Below are 19,373 nucleotides of genomic sequence, written 5' to 3' on the forward strand. Positions count from 1 at the left end.
ACTCCCTCGTGCCTCAGTCCTAGAAAAGAATTTAGGAAGCCCTGCACTGCCAAAAACTGTGCCTTATGCTTTGTTAAGATGTGTGATAGCTAATCTAAGTAGTCAGGCTTAGCATCTACTTTTCATAATTATTTGTGCAAATACAACTCAGTTATCAAATGTCTGCATTAATCAGACAAAGGATATCAGCATTGCCAAAATAAATTTGTTATAGAAGTGTTATGTCTGATTATTTGTATTATTCAACCAACACCCAGATGTCCTATTATGTTAAGAGCTACAGAAGCATGTAAGAAACCCTTCCACCACCAGGGAGTTTGTGACTAATTTACGATAAGCAAAAACAATTGAACATTCCAAGCAAATAAAAAGAAAAGGAGAGGAGAATTAGGGTGGGCGTGGTAGTCTGTGACTGCATGTTTCTGTGAGGACCATTAATGAATGTTAAGTAAAGGGAAAAATGGTTTGATATAAATAAAGAAGAAACATGATATCAGTAATCCTTACTGGGCATTTGCCTAGCCCAATGGAGATTTCTGTGGTATGTACTTAGCTTTCACATTAGAGTCTTATTCTCATTCGTGCCATGCCTATCTACGCCACTCTCATAGGGATCTCCAAATGGCATCGCACAGACAGCAGAGGACAGAGGAACACAGCCAAAATACTACAGCTGGCCTCATACCACACAAATCTACCATCTGCACCCAGCCAGGCACGTGCCCAGCAAGGGTTACAGGGACTGCATTTCTTTGTTATTAAATGCTTTATACTGCCAGCACAATGTAAAGGGATCTTAGCGCAACTGAGCATTCATCTCAGTCTAACGTGTTTTGCTGCTGCGTGTCTTCAGTTCCACAGCTATTTTGCTTGAGCATCAATGTAAATAAATCACTTAATTAAGATGCCTAGTTGAACTGGTGCTGTGATAACAAATCTTACTGTGTGTTTCAGTGAGAGGAAGATGCACAGAATGCAAGGATACATGTTTACAGAAGTATCTGCTCTCCAGTCCCCTTTCTGATCTGAAGTCACCCTGCCATGTCATGGGCCTTTATTTATTGAGGGCACCTCCTCAAAAGTCAGGCCGAGTTTTGGTGCTTTCTCCCTTTAAAAGAGTCAGTGATGCACAGTGATATAACAAGACGTCTTAAAAATAAAGCATTTAGCATTTGAAACAAAACAATTAGTGAGAAAAAAACATAAAATAACAAAAATATATTTATTAATGTATTTGCAATGTAAAATTTACAAGGTACCCACAGGAAACTGAGCTCTGGTAGGCACTTAAGTGCCTTAGACTAATTCTCCCAAACAATTCCCAGCCTTTTGTGAATGTGCTCCTTTTTTACCTCCCTAATTCTTCTCCCCTCCAGTGCAAAGAAGCCTGGCACTGTCTCTCAGCTATTGTTTGTAGAAAAGTGGCTTATCTTGAGCCATACTTTTTCCTTTCATTTTCCTTTTGAATTGAACCATTTTGTTCATGGGGCAAAGTCAAAACAGGGTGCTCATAAATTATCACAGAGCAGTTCCCCTTTCATCACAGGCATAAAACACATTGTAAATCTAGTAGGTGAAGCTGGAATTCCCATCTGTTCTTGAAAATTATACCTAAAAACAAGTGAGAGTGGCAATATAGTAGAGCAAAACAACCTTTCTGAGCTCTCTCATCTTGGGCAACATTCATAATATTTGGTATTCCCATAATAATCACTGTTTCTCGGGATGAAATACAGCGATTGCCATCTGTTTCACTTTCTAGCATTCTTGAAAAGGAGGATTGCTTGGACTGACCAGCAGCATATTGCCAAAAGAAACCCCAGCTAAGAGCACAAACGCTTGGTAGGAAACTTTGATAAGGCATGATGGTCTGACACAAATGCTATGTCACTGAAATGTAATAAGAGTATATTCATAAGTCAATTCTTCTAGATCAAAATTTACCTGTGCCACTTCATATTGCTTCTATAGACTGGTTATGTCACCCAATCAAGTAAATTACGAATGTTGTAGATGGAGGGAGAATAAGGGGGCTTACACCTGCAAGGGAGTTTGCTGCATTTTCCTTTCCTCAGAGTATTTTGTATAACTTTTAAAGGATTTGGCCCAGCAAAATCCTCCCGGTAGCTCTACTGGACGCACAGACCGGCAGCAGCGAAGAGCCACGACAGGTATTCGCCGTGTGACCTGAAAGGCACGTCTGGATGCGGGAGCCGAGCCGCACGGCAGCGGTGCCGACGGGGCGAAGCTGGGAGCAGTGTGACAGAAGCCGAGTGTGTCGAGACATTTTAAAAAAATCCCCACGCTACGACAGCAGCGATGGCCCGGCGGGTGCCCTGGAGCGGGGCTTTCATGGGCTGCCCCGGCGCAGGAGGGCCGGGCCGGGCCGCCCCGCCCCCCCCGCCCGGCCCCGCCCCCCCGCCCGGCCCCGCCCGGCCCCGCCCGGCCCCGCCCCGCCGGCGGTCTGTCCCAGCGGCCGGGGACGGGGAGGGACGGCGGCCGATGCTGCCGGTCCCGGGGCCCGGCTTTCTCCAGGGTGCTGGAGCCGCGCCCCGCCGGCCGCCCGCCCCTTACCGCGCTCTCCGGGCTGGCGCTGCCGGCGGCGGTGCCGGGGAGCTGCTCCCAGTTCCTGGAGACCCGTAAATGCGGCGCTGATTTGAGTTATTAGTTTTTTCCACCTCTGCAGCCTTTGCAAAATAAGCACTACCTGTTGCATACTCATACGGCAGCATCGGTGTTGCTATTCGGCAGGATAGACCAGTTTTCCCCATGTTTACGGAGACAAGGAGCCCGGGGATGCGGCGCGGTCCCAGCTCTTCCCCCGGCAGGCCGGCCCGGGCAGCGCCGCCCGGCACCTGACCCTGACCGGGCCTTACCTAGGCCACCCTGTCTGCCGCTGTGATGGTGCCCGGTGCCTTCAGGCTCCAGCAGTCCCGGGGGCTTTTGCTTTTCGGGGCAATACCCTGCGCCCAGATGAGCGGAGCGGAGGGCCACGGAGACCCCCGCGGTGCTGCCCCCAACGCCCCCCGGACTGCCCTTCCCGGGGGCGCGCTGCAGTCACTGCCATTCAGACGTGGATGGCTTGAGCTTCCCAAGGACTCCATGAGCTAAGGCCGCCTTTACCGCCTTCGTCTGATAAGGGACCCACGGCGGCTTGTCCGACGTCCCGCTGTGCCCGAGCGGAGGAGGCAGAAGCCTCTGGCTGCCGCTGTTCGGCTCTACCCATTAGGCTGTGCCTCTTTCCCACGCTTGAGCCTCTCCTCCCTTTCATTTACTCTCGGGGTGCTTTGCAAGCGTAAAGGCTGTAATTTCCTATCGCCGTGCTCCAAAAGGATGGGTCCGTGCCTTTTGTAGTTTAGCCACAGCCAGGAACTTGCCGAGTCCCCCGGTTCCTCAGCCCTGCCTCCGGGTGAACCTGCGCCTGCCTGCCTTGAGCAAAGAGATAATGCGGTGGCTGTTGTTTTGTTGCTGCCAGTCTCTGGAGAGAGGGTTTTCGTGAAGCCTGAGCTCGGGAAGGCAAGAAAAAAACAACACACGGGCGACACTCTGCAGCTCGTGGCTTGGAAATTAAAATTTCTCCCCGAATGAGGCTTTCTGATAGGAAGCGGCTGGCAGAGGCGCCCCTATAATAAAGCGTGCGACGAAAGTAGTTTGCAGGGAGAGCGGCTTGGCTGGCTGACAGAGGGGGCGGATCCTGCGCACAGGCGGGCAGCGCCGCGCCGAGCGGCCCCGGCAGCGGCGGGGCTATTTCAGGATCCGGGCGGAGGCGGCGGCCGGAGCCGGAGCCGGGGCCGGGGGCAGCGATGGGGTTAGCGGCGCCGGTGGGCTGAGCGGGGGCTCGCAAGCGGAGGCGAAGGCAGCCGGGAAACGCGCCGTTGCCTCAGATTGAAGGGAAAAGGAGGTTTTTTTTGGGCTGCATCACAACTTGAGCTGCATCAAGCTGAGCTAGGCAGAGAGGGGAGCGGGAGGGGAAGGAGAAGGAGGAGGAGACGGCTGCCACCGGGGGATTTGGGCTCGTTTTATTGAAACAAATCAGTGCTCGGGAGAGAGCGGCGAGGAGAAGGAGGAGGAGGAGGAGGTGGGGGTGGGGGGGCAGGAAGAGGGGGATCGAGAAAGAAAAGTGTGAGGGCTGTGAGGGCTGTGGCTGGAAGAAGCAGAAGTGATGAGAGAGAGAGCGGGGAGGCTGGAGGAGGCTGCCCGTCCTGCTGCTCAGCCCCGCGGGGACCGCCGCTCCTGCCGCCGCCGGCCACCCCAGCGGCCGCCGCTGCCGCCCCGCCGCCCCCGGCCCGCGCCATGGAGGCGCTGAACGGCCACGGCCACGGCCCGGGGCCCGGCGACGCGCTGCGGCCGCCGCCACCGCCGCCTTCGCCCAGCCACCACCACCCGCACGCCGAGAAGAAGAGGCTGCACCGCGCCCCGTCGCCCGCCAGACCCTTCCTCAAGGACCTCCACGCCCGCGCCGTCGCCGCCGCCGCCAAGCCGCCGCCCGCCCCCCCCAAGTCCCCTGGCCTCCCGGGCCGGGCGCCCCCGTCGCCGCACCCGAGCGCCCACCCGCCGGCCGCGGGGCTCCTGGCGGCGCCGGGCCGCCTCTCCCGCCGCCCCGCCGCCCCGGGGGGCAAGGCCGCCGCCGTCACCGCCGCCGGCAGGGCGGGCGCCAAGGCCGCCCCCTGCGCCAAGCGGGCGGCCCGCGGTCCGGAGCCGGGCCCCGGCGGCCGGGGCGGGGGGCGGCAGCCCGGCGGCGAGGCGGCCCCGCCGCCCGGCAAGGGCAGGAAGGGGAAGCGGGGCGCCGCGGCGGGCAGCGGCCATGCGGCGGCGGCGCTGGCCCGCGTCGGCCACACGGACAGCAGCTCCGACCTCTCCGACTGCCCCTCCGAGCCGCTCTCCGACGAGCAGCGCCTGGCCCCGGCCGCCAGCAGCGACGCCGAGTCCGGCACCGGCTCCAGCGACCGCGAGCGGGAGCCGCCCGCCGCCCAGCCCGCCGCCGCCGCCGAGCCGCCCCGCGCCGGCCCCGGCCCCGGGCGCGGAGCTCCGCCGCCCCCCGGCCCCCGCGGGGATCCGCTGCCCGCGCCCCTGGGCGGGGGGCGAGCCCCGAGCCGCGGGGAGCCGCCGCCCCCGGCCCCGGAGGAGCTGCAGCGGGAGGTGGAGGATCTGCGCTCGGAGAACGAGTACCTCAAGGTGAGCATCGCCCGCGGAGCCCGGCCTGGGCGGGTCCCCGCCCGGGGACGGGAAGCGGGAGGCAGCGGCGGAGGCGCGGCCGCCTCCTGCCCGGGGCTGCGGGGTCCGCGCTGCGGGTGGATTCGCGCAGTCTGAAGTCACCTCCCGTGGGACCCCCCACCCCCCCGGACCCCGTGCCCGGTTTCGCCCGCGGGAGAGGAAGAGGGGCCGGGAGAGCGGGGCTGCCCCGCTAAGAGGGGCCGTGGCACGGCTTAAGCGCAGATAAGGGACATCAGCGTGTGATCACGGCTCTCCGCAAAAGCCGGCTTGCGGGGGCTGGGCGAACGTAAGCCCAGTGCAACGTGTCCTGTAGCAATGTCGCGTTCGGTTGGCGTGGTGGTAGCTCAGCAAACCCCGGCTCTTTCTAAAGCACCGCGCGCACACTGCTGCTTAGCGAGACCTTGCTTTCCAGGAACTGTTTTCCCCAGTAACACCCTTTAAGAAAAGCCACAGAAACCGGTTCCCGCATTTGATGTGGAAAGGATGACAGCCTGGTGTTGTCCGTTTATTGTGTTACTTTATCGCTGGGAAGTGAAGCCAATCGTCCTAAAGGACTAACAGAATAGCGAGAGCAGCAACAAAAAGTGTCATCGCATCCTTGTACAGGTAGAAAAGTACATCTACGTGCGTTCGTCCTCTAAGAAACAGAAAAGCTAAATTCAGGACTGGTCAGAGTGGGGTTGACCTGTGGGAACCTTTAGCTGGACTTGCACTTACAATCTGATCTTTTGGCACAGCAAAGAGGCTGCATCCAGAAAGATCTATAAATAAGATAAACTGAAATAATTGTGTAACCGCACCTACTGTACTGTTTGACTCCGCTGCTGCTGAGAACAATCTTAGTTCCCTGACTTTGCAAACACCCTGTTGTCAAGGCAAGCTGACCATGGAAGTCCATGGGAGTTTTTCTCGGATAAGGACTGGAGTTGGTTGTAACCTTGGGAGGGAAAGGTGGTAAAGATGTAGACTGGACTTGTTAAGGGGTTTTGGCTAAGGGACAAGAAACGATGTTCAGCTTAGAAAAAGGTTAACAGCAGGGGTGCTGCAAGGTTCTTTGCTGGGTCTGGTGCTGCTTAATGAACTGGAAAAAGGTACAAGGAATGATACAGCAAAATTTTCAGATGACATTAAGGTTTTTTACCATAAGCAAAGCCCAGACAGAACTTAATTGTAGGCTTAACCCCCGAGGAATGAGTGAAAAATTAAGGCAGAGGATGGGAAATAAATCTCAATATTGAAAATTGAAGCAGTCTGAGAGGAGGACTGAGTATGCACTTTTCTGGGTTTTAAATGCATTGTGTTAACTCAGGAGCATCATGAGAGAAGGTGCAATGAAAATCTCTTCTCGGTGTGAAACTGCAGGCAAAAATTACATTAGATTTCAATGGGAACTGACCAGAGAATAACAAAGAAAACATTATGCTTTATAGATCCGTAGCTGTTACACAGATGAGTGGGTGTACCTGAAATACTGTCGGGCACTGCTGGTCGTCTAGAAAAGGATAATACAGAACTAGACTAATAAAAATTATTGGCGCATAGCAAAGTGTTTACAGCACTCATTGGATGAAAAACTCCGGAGTGTGTTAGGGAGATGTGATAGTCTCTAAAATGATGAGCAGCACAGAGAACCTTTATTGGAAGCTTCTGTTTTACTTGACAGCCCAGAAACAAGAGGAGATGTAGTGAAATCAGAATTGATAATAGGAATTGCTTTAGGAGAAGTAAACTGACACCACCATTACAAGTCATGGAGGCCAAAAGCCCAGGAGCATCTCTTTGCGTTACAGGATTTGCACAATTATGGTACTTTAACCCATTATGAAGAATGTATTAAGCCTTTTGTTCTGTATTGAAAGTAATCTTTAACTCTGGGAAACTGAGGAAAAAGGGTTTGTCTGAGTTGTCTAGGACCGACTGCTGTTAGTGTCCCACCTGAGGGACTTGCTGATGATGGGACCCAACTGACATTGGCAAGTCCTAGCTAAAGGACTTCATTCTACATGATTTCAAACTTCTCACCCTGTGCAACAGTGTCTTCAGGTCTTTCACCTTGATGTTTTCATCATCTACACAGTTGTGTCCCAACCCTTCTTTGATTTGGACTATAACTTTCTCAGGCTATGAGTATTTCTGAGACCAGTAGGATAATACAGACTGTTTTCTCGGGGCTCTGTGTCTCAATTGACTTCCAGTGGGCATGTCCTGAACCCTGGAAAGCCACAAGCTCACACTGTCACCTCTTCTGAGGGGAGTGAGTACATGTTCTGTCTGCTCTCCTTGGCCACACGGGTGCGTGAAGTCTTAGCAGTTCTGCTCCTCTCTCAAAATGGTTGGAAACAGCCCGGCAGCGCAAAATTTATCAGGAGAATTACCAAACTTCATTTTCCTTTCCTAGGGAGACCTATAAACACCTTCTGCAATTTAAAACCACAACATCACCAAAGTTGTTTACTTGTGGGTTTGTTCCTCACTTGTTTTACAGTGCAGTTCTGGTTGGTATTGGAGCGAGCTGTGTTTCTTCTTTAACTGGAGGGTACTAAGGGATAACGGAAGCTGTCAGCTGTAAATAGACAAATGGTTAGATAAATCCCAGAAGAAACTGTTAACTTCCTAAGTTTGGCCTTATGCCGAATTTTGTAGTTTTCACTCCTCCTTATCCCTCCCTGCAGCTGGAGTGCAACAGTAAGTGTGCATACTTTGAAAGCCTATTTCAGGAAATTTATCTTTCACATAGGAAGGTCTTTCATGTGTCTGGAACACAGGTTATAGAACAGTGTGTGTGTGTGTGTGTGTATATCTATATACGCACACACACACACTGAGACCTAGCACTAAAGATTACTGGAGATTAAGGGACTACCAGAAAAAAAACCAAAACAAACACAATTGTTTGTTTTTATTTCTACTCAGGAAGTACTAGAAACTCTTCCAGAACGATCCATGGAAGCCTTTGCAGAGCACACTGTCAGTGCTGCAAATGTCTCAGACTTCATCCACTGTGAGCCAGATCTCAGCCTGATATCAAGTTACCACCTTTTATATTTCCGGGGACTGTGATTTTACCCTGGGTGAGACTTCAGCTCCGGCAGTGGCCAACAAAGTTGTCTGTAGGGGAAGTGGCTGAGAAGAAGTGTTTACATTGGCAAGGCTCTCTTTTACTACCTCTGTGAAATTTCATCATTGATTTCAGTTTCATATATTTCTTGCGTAACCTTATGTCAGCTACATATGGGGGAAGACTGTAAAGGTATCACTTCTTTGTTGACATGTAAGAAATTATGTCGTGGTGCCCGACTCTGTGGAGCCAGGAGGTCATCAGTAAGTGCTAGTGGAAGGTAGAGGCTTAAGTTATTGCTAGCCAGTAATAGCAAAACGCTGCCCACACAAGTAGTTGTTTTTCAGGATTACTTTAAAGTGTCCAGCGTGTGGGGAAGCATCATACGCTATGCAAGCCCTTGGGAAACTTCGAAAGAAGCTGTTTGTGGTATAGAGCCCTCTGAAGGATGAAGGATCCTGAGGAAAAGGAGCCAAATTTTAGCAATTAAAAATGTTCTTGCGTTATTTCGGCCAAAGTTTTATTCAGACTGTTTTAATTAAACAAACATGCTAGCAGAAACAGCAGTGGTATTTTAGTCATGACACATGCCCCTTTTCTCTTTACATCCTTCGTGGCCACAATGTGAAAGCAGCCTCTTTACATGAGGCATAACACTTTATACAGCCCTTAAAATGAAACAGGTGCTTGCTCTGCTTTGCTTTACAGGGCCTTCCCTTTGTGCAGGCGTTGGTGTAAGTTCAGCATGCCAGAAATGCTGCTGCAGTGTGCACTAGCACAAAGATATATTCTAAACTATCTTGGATTTATTAGATCATCATCTTGTTTATCTTGTTTTGCCTTTATTCTTTCTTTATTCATTTTCACCTGTGACATATGCTGGATACAAGCTGAATAAGGGGCCACTCGAGGCCCTTTGTTCCACTCTGATAGGATGTTCATTTTTGTTTGACATCTCAGTGCATGTCATATGAGGTTACATTGTATTTCTTGGCTCCTTTGAAACTGTAGCTTCTAGTCCCTAGGTTTGCGATGAACTCATGAGGAGGAGTACCACTATTTCTTTTATTAACTTGCAGGGAGTGATGTATGTGAAAGGGTTTTGCAGAGCAAAAATGATGCAAAGTGACGGGACTAATTTTTTTCCATTTATTGAGGGTCACTGGGGTTAGCAAAACAAAGCTCATGCCCCGTCTCTGCTTAACATGCTGCTTTTCCCACCTGGTGACTGGCAGTCCCAAAGAAAACGGAGGCAATAACCCTGACCAGGGCATAAAACCTGCGTGGCTGGGCTCAGCTGGAGGGATGGTCAGCTGTCAGAGGGGACATGTCACTCTGGGGAAGAATGGTGAGGCCATGTGCCTTGTTAGCCCCAGCTGTGTCCCCGTCACTGCCTGAAGAGGATTAACTGTGATGCACTAGGCAATAGTTTCCCTTGGTCACCCTCAATAGTTGTATTGATGTTGCACCAGCAAGGTGACTGCTCAAACAGCTTCAGCCGCCCCAGTCGAGGAAGTGTGTTGAAACAACACTGGGGGTAATGCTTGAATGAAGCAGAAAAGCTGCCAGACACTGCCCTTGCTCTCCTGGGATCCTGCAAGCTTAAACCAGCCCTGAAGTCAACAGGTGCTCACAGTCCTATGATTTTTTTCAGTTCTTACCTTGTTTTGTGCACAAGCTTCAAACAGCATCAGATTGGTGCACGACTTGTAAATTGGTTTGGTTTGAGAGTTGAAAAATACTATCAGGGGCCGAGGGACTTCAGGTTCATCAACATATTTTGCAAGAGGCAAAAATAACTATTGTTATTTTCTTCCCAACCAAAGCCTTCCATAGCGTATTTATCCCTACTGCAGTTCTGCTGTGAAGTGATATGGGGGATGTGTTTATTCTTTAGCAGCAGCAGCATCTCCTACATATAGACAGCTTGAGATATCTAAAAAACAAAAACAGAGATTATGTAAAATCACAGTTCATGAATCTTAGATTTATCAAGGACTTTCTAGAACTTCTGGATTCGCCAGCACAATAGCAGCTACGCACCGTAATTTTTACCCTTTCTTCCTTACTTACTCCCCCTGATTTTATTTAATGTATATTAAATAACATTCTATTTAGAAAATACCACTGGCAAAATCTATAAATATAACTTTTGGCTAAATTAATAAATTCTTACATTTTTTACATAAACAATCAAATTTCATCCTTCATCTGCATTTTTTTAGATACAATACAATTTGTTGGTTTCATACATTTTTATTTCCAGGTTAGTATATAACTTCTGGGCACACATTCTAATTCACTGGAGCATGAAGACTTTCAGTTTGCTAATATACATAACTGAAATGCATAGTAAAGAATTCAGTATCTGTAGATCTTTTATGCTATTTTATGCATGTAATTTCACCCTAACAGTAATTTCCAAAATTGCTTTTTTTTTTCTTTTGACTTATGATTGGGTTCCAGTTTTTAGTCTCTATGTATGTTCTGAGTTAAGAGCTTTTTCTGTATTAGCTAGAATTCAGCTCAGTGAGGGTAGATCAGCAAGCTGACCTAGACACAGCTGGTGCTGATGCATCAGCCCCTACCTCTGTCTTTACATGCAGTTTAGGGGTCTTACTTCGGACTGTATTTAGTCTGACCCCTTGAATGAAACATCCCCATCATGTATGTGTTTTACTCTTGAGTCCTCTGGACAACTGTAATGCAGCACATTTTGGTGCACCCTTGGACTATAAGTCTCTGTTTATTTAATTTCAGAAGGAATCTGGTTCTTGTGCACTCTGTGGGCTGAATTGAGTGCACTGTCAGTGAGGGTGATTGGAAAATTTACTTTTAAACCTCATTACGAATCTCAACCTGACTGGCTGGGTAGACACAGCTCATCAGTTGTACAAGTATTCCTGGTCTTTTCAGTGGGAATGACTCATATGAGTATGGGTTACTTAGTGTAATAGCTGCATGGCCTGACACTCTTTTTCTCTCTCTCTCTCTTTTTTTTTTGTAAGAATCCTAAACAAGGCATATTCCTATAATTTACCCTTAATTATACTTCATTATAAATTAAATCAATAACAAGCAAGCATGACATCAGTTAAGGTATTAATGAGATAATGGCTTCTCTTCTGACAGGCAAGTCTTCAATTTGCACAGTACAGATGTGAAAAGGCACCATCAGTATGTATTTGGGCTACGCAGTGATGTAAACTGCACACGGCCTTTCCCCTTTCAGGCAACTCACCTTGGCTTGGTAGACTGACAGGGAAACAGTGAATCCTAATTCTGTTGCTTTTGCACTGAAGTCCAGGGGAATCCTGCAAGTGGAGCAGCTATTTAAGCATGGCCCTGCGTTCATACAGCTGCCCCATGAGTCTCAGATGAGTGATCCCTATTACACCCCAAATAGCTGGCCTTTAGGAAGTCATTTGGGCCAAGTACCTGAAACCGTAAGCGGTTAGACTCAGGAGCAACTTGGATTTCTACTGCAAATTTGGAAAGAACTGCCAGTTAGAAAGTTATTTTCTTTCCCACACTTCCATTTGTTCTTTCTGATCACCAGAGTGACTTCTAGAAAGAAAAGCAGTTTAGCTTTTTCCTAAACAACATTCTTTCTTCCAAGAGACTCTGACTGGTGCTGTTCTTACTGGAAGCGATAATGTAATTACCATTAAATTAAAAGGGATCAGGAGGAGGCTCTCATCCCCTACAGGAATGTACAGCAAAGTGAAGCTTCTTATGCCAGCACTCAACCTCCCAATTTCAATTACCACTTTGGGATGCCAGAGCAGGTCCTCCCTGTTTAAGGAAGGGAGCAGGCTCTCCATTTTTTGGATGCACAAAGAGGGGTGGCCGCTTTCTTACTTTTGTTTTAATTACTTTTAAGTGCCTGTTCTGGTCTCTTTCTTCAGTTTTACAATATTAAAGTCCACAGTGTGAAGCTCAATACCTCCTGAGAGAAAAAGCTTTAATTCTCACTCACAATAATAATAGTAATATGAACAATACATTTCAATGAAGGCAGGAACTGGATTTATGTATTTTTTTCAACTGCCTCACAGCCAAATTATCTTTTTTTTTTTGTGAACTACTGAGTTTGGGAATTTTTAAGATCCTGGCTTTGCTGCATTTACCTTTGATTTCACTAATGATGGGCATGCTTTTCCTTCAAAGCCATAGGTTTTCTAGTTTAGTAAGCAGGACCATCACAGTTTCAGTTGCAATTTCCAGTTTTCTGGATCTTTAACTTAGCTTCCTCCATTTTGTGTGCATGCATCACTTTAGAAAAGCACTTTAAGCTGCCCTGGTTTTGTTGGTGTAATTGTAACAGCTCTGACTTAGGAGATGCTTTACACAAGGTTTCAGCGTCTATGGCAGAATCACAAGTACCTGCCAAGGAGAATAAACTGTTATGAGCTGGAAGCATCTATACCCTTGCTGCTGGTTTTGTGGCCTGTATCAAGAACAAGATTATGACTTTACTGTAACCAGTAAAAGATTATCCCAGCATCCATAATTGTATGCTGTCATGCAAAATCTGAGCATATATCATATTCCTATATTTTGACATTCAGTGGCGACATGCCTCTGTATATATATTTTTAATATATAAAAATAGGACTTCATCCTGCTACTCAAATAGATTTAGTGTGTCCCATTTGGGTTTTTCATCCCTGGGCTGGACAGACTATGTAGGTCCAGGCCCCAGGCACTGCGGTTACACAGCAGAAAGTGGGCAGGCGCTGTGTGCAGCCTGTATGGTAAGGCTTCTGCTCCTGAAACGAGCAAAACTGTGTGCGCCCTTGTTGTGCTTGTATTGACATTGCCATGTTTTAAAGCTCGTTCAAAGGATGCTGTATTCCTAAATACAAGGGGTCGGGGCACAGTCTGATTTCTATATGAAAGTTTTGGGAGGAGGAAGAAAAATAAGTATGGAAAACAAGCTCAATTGATTTAAACACAAATATCGGAGAGGAGAACAATACGAGGTTTTAAAGTACAGCCTTCTTGATTGCATCCTAAATTTCAGTTCATCTGCAAAATTACACTAGAGAAAAGCAAACTGTATTTATAACCAAAAACAGAGGCAAGTATAACAAAAAAAATCACAGACTTGCAAGGTCAGAATTGTGCTGGTAAGGGAGATTGAGAAAAATGTTATTTTTCCTAGAGAGGCCTACCTCCTGAAATATAGCTCATGCCAATGCTTGCAGCTCTTTGGGGGACTTTTTTGGTGGGAAGACAGATGCTGGATCCCAGTCTCCAATGGAGACAGAGTGACTCTTAAGGCTCTCGCATGCCTGCTGAGAGGATTTGGGAATATTCGGTTTCAATGGGATGACTGTTTCAGGGATCAGGTTGTTTAAAATTATATGAGTTTCACTTTCCAAATTTGGTTGTAGTAAAAGCTTTGAAGTCAAATATTGTGGATTATTTGTCTTTAGAAGCCAACCAGCTCTACTAATTCCAAAACCTGATATAGATAATAAGGAAGTTAGAGATGAGCAATACCATTATACTTGCTCTTTGCAGGCCACTTAATACATGAAAGCCATTGCTTAGTTCTGAAACATAAACATCAGATTATAAACCAGATCCCATTAATTTGGTGACGACAGATGTCTTCGTTTGTTGTGGATTTGTATTTCAAAATTCTCAATTTACAACCAAATTATTAATCTAACATTAGCATTCTGAAGATAATATTAAAAAGTTAATTGAACTTAAATCCAGTTGAGATAGATTCAGTTTCAGAGTCTGCAGACAGCCCTAGGCAATAATTCTGGTCCTGTTCATCCCAGAGGGCTGTATTAGCTCTGACAGGTAAAGAATGTACTTTTGGTATGAGTACCTTAGCCAAAATACCTAGAGTTCATAAACTGATAACACAGAAGTGTACTCCTTTTCTTAGGTTCAAAAGCCACTGCTACGTTTTAACCCTTTTCTAAAACCTTGACATTTTCTTCTGCATCTCCATCTTTGCTGGGTGAACTTTTACTTTACCTCTTGAAAGCGTCTATAAACATGAAGCATAGTGGTAAAGTGTGTACATGAAAAGGAAAACCAGGTCTCCTTCCCAGTTTACTCAAGCATACTTTGCTATGTTTTTCCTTTTAAAAAATATCAATCATTTATCAAAACTTCAGCAGGGTTTTGGCTGTAAATTGGCCAGAGCATTTGGCTGTACCCTGAAGAGGAACAGATAGGGCCGGGACCGTAAACTGTTTTGAAAGAATCTTGCTGAGTTTGGTCTGCAGAGCTTGTTTGCTTCCTCGCAGTCTGCTATTTGTGGTTAACTAATGTATTTTCAACTTCTAAGGATGTCGTGGCTGCAAAGGTAACTTCTGTTACCATGCTTATACTATTCCTTTTCAGTCAGTGTATGGCGTGAGCATCATCCAGCTCACCGGAGAGTAACCCTTGAGCTTCTCTATCCACACAAATCTCTTCCTCCTGCAGCTGTCCCAGGGAGATTGTGGGACAGGATGCTCCTACAGCAGAAATCTGAATATATTGAGAATGTATAGCAATACGGTGGGCTTGTGAGAAAACCTGCCTGTCCTTTCAGAGCATCTAGAGAGAACTGTGCAGAGCCCAGGGAGGGCTGTACTGCTGGAGCAAAGCCTCGCTGCTGGGTCCAGAATGGTCGTTTTGGAAATAACAAGCCTTGTGCTTACCCTAAACTGAAGTTAAAGCATAGCTGTATAAACACTGGAATTTTTATACATGGCTGGGCTTTTGGTAGGAGTTACACTGTAATTCTAACATAACTATGCTGACGAGGCTAAAGAAGTTTGCCACATCTTCCTTTGGTCGTGAGTGTGCTCAGTGACGAGATCTGTCCCTCATTAGTTTCTAAAGCTGCAGTGGAGAAAGATGAATACATGGGAAAACATGACTGTCCATCCAGCTAGGCTGTGGGCAGGGGGAATGGTTGAGAGGACCACCGGCGGGATGTAGGCAGACATGTTCATGGAGGGACTGGACAGGGGCAGTCCAGCCTGGAAAGGGAGGGCCTTGTCATGGGAGCTAACTCCATAGCAGTGTCTTTTCCACCTGATACAAGTGTGAAATATTCTCCAGCTGTCCTTGATATTTCAAGTATCATTTACAGTTCTGAAGTGAGGTGACTGTGCAGCTAGCTCTGGTGCAAGTTCTCCTTGAATCTTATTTAAGATATGTTTTCCACAGAAAAATTTGTCTTTATAATATAAAATGTAATTTTAAAGAAAACAATTAAAAAAATTAATAGTTCATTTCAAATATTCTCCTCCTGGCTCTTTTTCTTGACTTTTTTCCCCCACCTCTGTTCAAAGTTAGTAGAGTCATAGTTTTCCCCTCACGCAGCAGTTTAATGGCTTACACCTCTGTTCTTGGAAGACCTTTATAAGAGTTTTAGCTCTGGAGCTTCAGTCATGCACAGATTAAACAAATGGGAATGATAGAGCTTATCCTTTTCAGCCGTAAATCTTTAAATCTGACTTGAGAGAGCATGTGCCACCCATGGTATAATATGGAACTGGGACAGTTCATGAAGCCCAGAAAAGAATGACCAGATTATTCCCACGGGCACAGGTTTGATTTTTTTCCCTGTGGTCCTGTTATTGAAATGTGTGTGCACACAACAGAAACCCACTTTCTCCCACGCCCAACCCATCTGTCGTTAGTCATGTGCACAGTGCTAGGCTCAGATGAGGCAGTATTTTCATATGGAGCACTCTGGTATTTGGTGTAAAGACTCATTAAAGATTTTGAGGGAAGATTTCATTTCTAGGAAGTGCTGGTTGTGAAAAAGGCACATCACACAGAGGTGCTGAGGTACTTGCTTAAGTAGGTTTACTGTAGTCTAAATAAAGTAAGGGATCCATTCAGAGAGTGGTAAAGTATTATGCACTTTTGATTTTAATTAGAGATGGTAAAATGAAGGTGTTACAAATTTCAGGAGACTGATAAGTGTCTGGTCTGTTTTGAATTTTTAAAGCAATTGTAAGAAATATAACAATTACTCATTGATGTAGTTCAGCATAATTAGTCAATGTTGGAATAAAACTTCTGTTCCTGTGACTTCTGGAGCTGCATGATGCTATCTGTATCACTTCATTAAAATGGTATCCTAGTGAGCATGTTTCCTATTTTACTCCCACGGGTGAGATTTAGAGGTATGATGGAGCACTGTTTTGACTTCTCACAGGATGAACTGGATGAACTTCGGGCTGAAATGGAAGAAATGCGTGACAGCTATTTAGAGGAAGATGTTTACCAGCTGCAGGAGCTCCGGCGAGAGCTGGACCGGGCAAACAAGAATTGCCGCATTCTGCAATATCGTCTCAGGAAAGCAGAACAGAAGAGCTTGAAAGTTGCACAAACAGGCCATGTGGATGGAGAGCTTATTAGGAGCCTGGAACAAGATTTAAAGGTGTGTGAGAGATTCATATTCACAGTGAAAGCAGCTGACTGGGATGTGGGTCTCTGCAATGGGAGGGTGACACGTGAAACATTCTCCAAATGTCAGGACCAATTTCCTTCTTCTGTGGTGGAGAACAAATATTCAGCTCATCATCATAAAAAGATGTGTTAGTGAGTAAAAAACATGCTCCCATTAAGAATGAAAGAAATACGGTCAAGTTACGTGTGTGCATTTGAAAGATTTAAAGGGTCTTGTTTTACTGAAATCCTTAGCTTTGCAAAACTGTATCAACAAAATCTGATATGCTTTTCCCAATTCAGGCAGCTTCCTTCCTTTTCACTTCTTGCTTATGCCGAACAACTGAAAAAAAACCCCTAGTCAAAGTTGCATTTATTAGAGCCTAATGAGTTACTTGTAACAGGAACAGATTTACAATATTTTATGCAGATAGAGAATCAAAATGCACTTCCCATAGAAACACAAATTCCTGTAAAATTTATGTTCATACGGGAACATGTCTTACGTTTTTCAGAAATGTTTCCATCAAGGCTAAGCTTTGTATAGGCAGGATGCTTATCTAGCTTTACTCTTCTTAATATGGCTACCTTACAGCTGTTTCGAAAATAGTTTCTGTAGAGGGGGACTGCTTACCACTGGAATTACTAAGCATTTTGTACTCAAAAATGCAAACCATAAAATATTCTGAAACTGCAATGATTGGTCCACAGCAGTGGAAATCAGAGTGACATGTCAAACTTTTCAAAATGTCAGGCCTAATTTTCTTTTTTTATGATAGAAAACAAATGATAACCTTTTCATCATGGAAATGATACATTACTCAACAAAAATCTTGTTCACAGATTTGAATGAAAGAGTTACTGAGTCTTTTTAGGTTTTTTGCTTTGTTTTTGCTGACTTGTTATAATTCAGTAATTCATCATTTTGCATGATGAATCACCTTTCCAAATGTTTTTGAAGTAATATTTATTCTTGTTAGGCTGGACTCAGAAGACCTAAGATAGCATGTATTTCTGTGCTTTCATATCACTCTTGCCTAGCTAGAGTTTTGCTAGGCAGCAAATTTGGGTGGATGAGACTGCTGCATGGATGAGGCTTTGATTGATGACCTGACAACTTTCTAGCACAATTCTTCATCTTTTGTTTCACCAACATGATATGCTGGGACTTTGATGGGCAGGCTTGGTATCTGCTTCTTTCCCTCTGCTGTTCATGACATTGCTGTAGCATAGTGTGGAGAAGGAGCTGGAGACGGGTAATCAAATTTATTTTCATTTTGGATTTCTTTATTAGAAATGAATATTTGTTTTGGTACTTGGAAGCCTTGGAGTCTTTCATCAACAGAGTCATAATTGAATTAAAAATCTCTTGGCTGTCTAGGGCTGTAATACGCTTCCTGCTGTAGGAGACATACTGTAGCTGTTGCTCCTCATGGATCCTCTTCACGCATTTGTGCTCTTCTGACCAGGTAGCCAAAGATGTTTCTGTCAGACTGCACCATGAGCTGGAGAGTGTGGAGGAGAAACGTGTTAAAGCAGAAGATGAAAATGAAATCCTTCGGCAGCAAATTATTGAGGTGGAAGTATCCAAGCAGACACTGCAAAATGAGCTTGACAAGTTAAAAGAGGTAAGCAAAAGCCATGCAGGGCAGTGTTGCTGGGTTAGATGGGTAATTTGACACACAGACGTCTTAGACTGATTTTTACATTAAATCCTTGCTGATATTGCTTGTACAATTGCCCCAAAGGTCTCCTTTGTTGTATGTCCCAAATGCCTTGGTAATGTAGAAGCAATAGAAAGGTCAATCAATGAAGCTAGGACTTTTGTCTGAGGCTTCTCACAGGGCTTCTGTCTCATTTTGAACCAGCTCCTTAAAGCCTTTCTTCCTACTGGAGCAAAACTATCTTTGATTTGACTCCAGCTGGCTTTGACTCTCCTTTACACAGACTGTGACTTCCACCTATTTGAGAGTCAAATGAGGTGTGCATGACTTGTCTCTGAGAGGATGGTTCAGATAGGCAAGCTGCCGTTTTGGCTGGTGCTCCGCAGTAGTGACAGTGGGAGCCACCAGCATGAGCAAGGCAGCAGGAATGTGGTCTGTAAGGTATAAATAACGTTGCACTTCAGGTGCAGAACTGCTGTCTGGTGAGAAAGGGGATCACATCACTTGGTGCTGACGCATAGTTGTACTGGGTGAAGCGATGATCCTTGGAAGCAAGTGAGCTGAGGAGCAGAGGACAGCAAATAAAAGCTAGACACTAAGCATGGTTTTTCGGTGGAGGCCACATCCTGGTCTGTAGCGGTATTTCTATTCTGACAGTACAGCAGATTGGCAGCTCACAGCCTCTGCTCTGTTTTAAACCAGATTGAGATAGAGCATTTAAACATAATGAGGTAAGGCATTTATCCTCTGAGCCCTGGTCCGATTTAGAGAGGTGGTACAATTATGTGTTATTTTAATCTTTCAAACATTGCTTGTGAGTCAACTGGCACAAAGCCTGACTTAGTTTTATAAGGACAACCCATATTTAATTTCTCTGTGCATTTGGGTTAGGACGAGTCCAGTGCAAGAGTTTTGGAATATTTTGTATGTAACAGGACACATCATCAGCCAATGTAAATATCAGTGTTGCTTAGACTACATAGCAGCCTGACACAAAAGATAAGGTCTGCATGATG

The 19,373-nt window shown here is 46.2% G+C and overlaps 1 protein-coding gene across 6 annotated transcripts in view; it reads left to right on the top strand.

Annotated features, from left to right (window-relative positions):
• The first annotated feature begins 2,435 nt into the window (after nt 1–2,435).
• The window catches only part of MTCL1 (microtubule crosslinking factor 1), a 111,844-nt gene continuing 94,906 nt past the window's right edge, over nt 2,436–19,373 (top strand). For 5 of the 6 annotated variants that reach the window (XM_055800023.1, XM_055800025.1, XM_055800024.1 and 2 more), the window contains exons 1-3: nt 2,437–5,175; nt 16,461–16,685; nt 18,163–18,321. In XM_055800023.1, the coding sequence (XP_055655998.1) occupies nt 4,294–5,175; nt 16,461–16,685; nt 18,163–18,321 (1,266 nt within the window). In that variant the 5' untranslated portion in view covers nt 2,437–4,293. Of the gene's footprint in view, nt 5,176–16,460; nt 16,686–18,162; nt 18,322–19,373 lie in introns of all 6 variants that reach the window. The other variant, XM_055800027.1, reaches the window with a different exon arrangement.

Source organism: Falco peregrinus, chromosome 3, assembly GCF_023634155.1.
Source record: "Falco peregrinus isolate bFalPer1 chromosome 3, bFalPer1.pri, whole genome shotgun sequence".
Classification (NCBI taxonomy): Eukaryota; Metazoa; Chordata; class Aves; order Falconiformes; family Falconidae; genus Falco; species Falco peregrinus.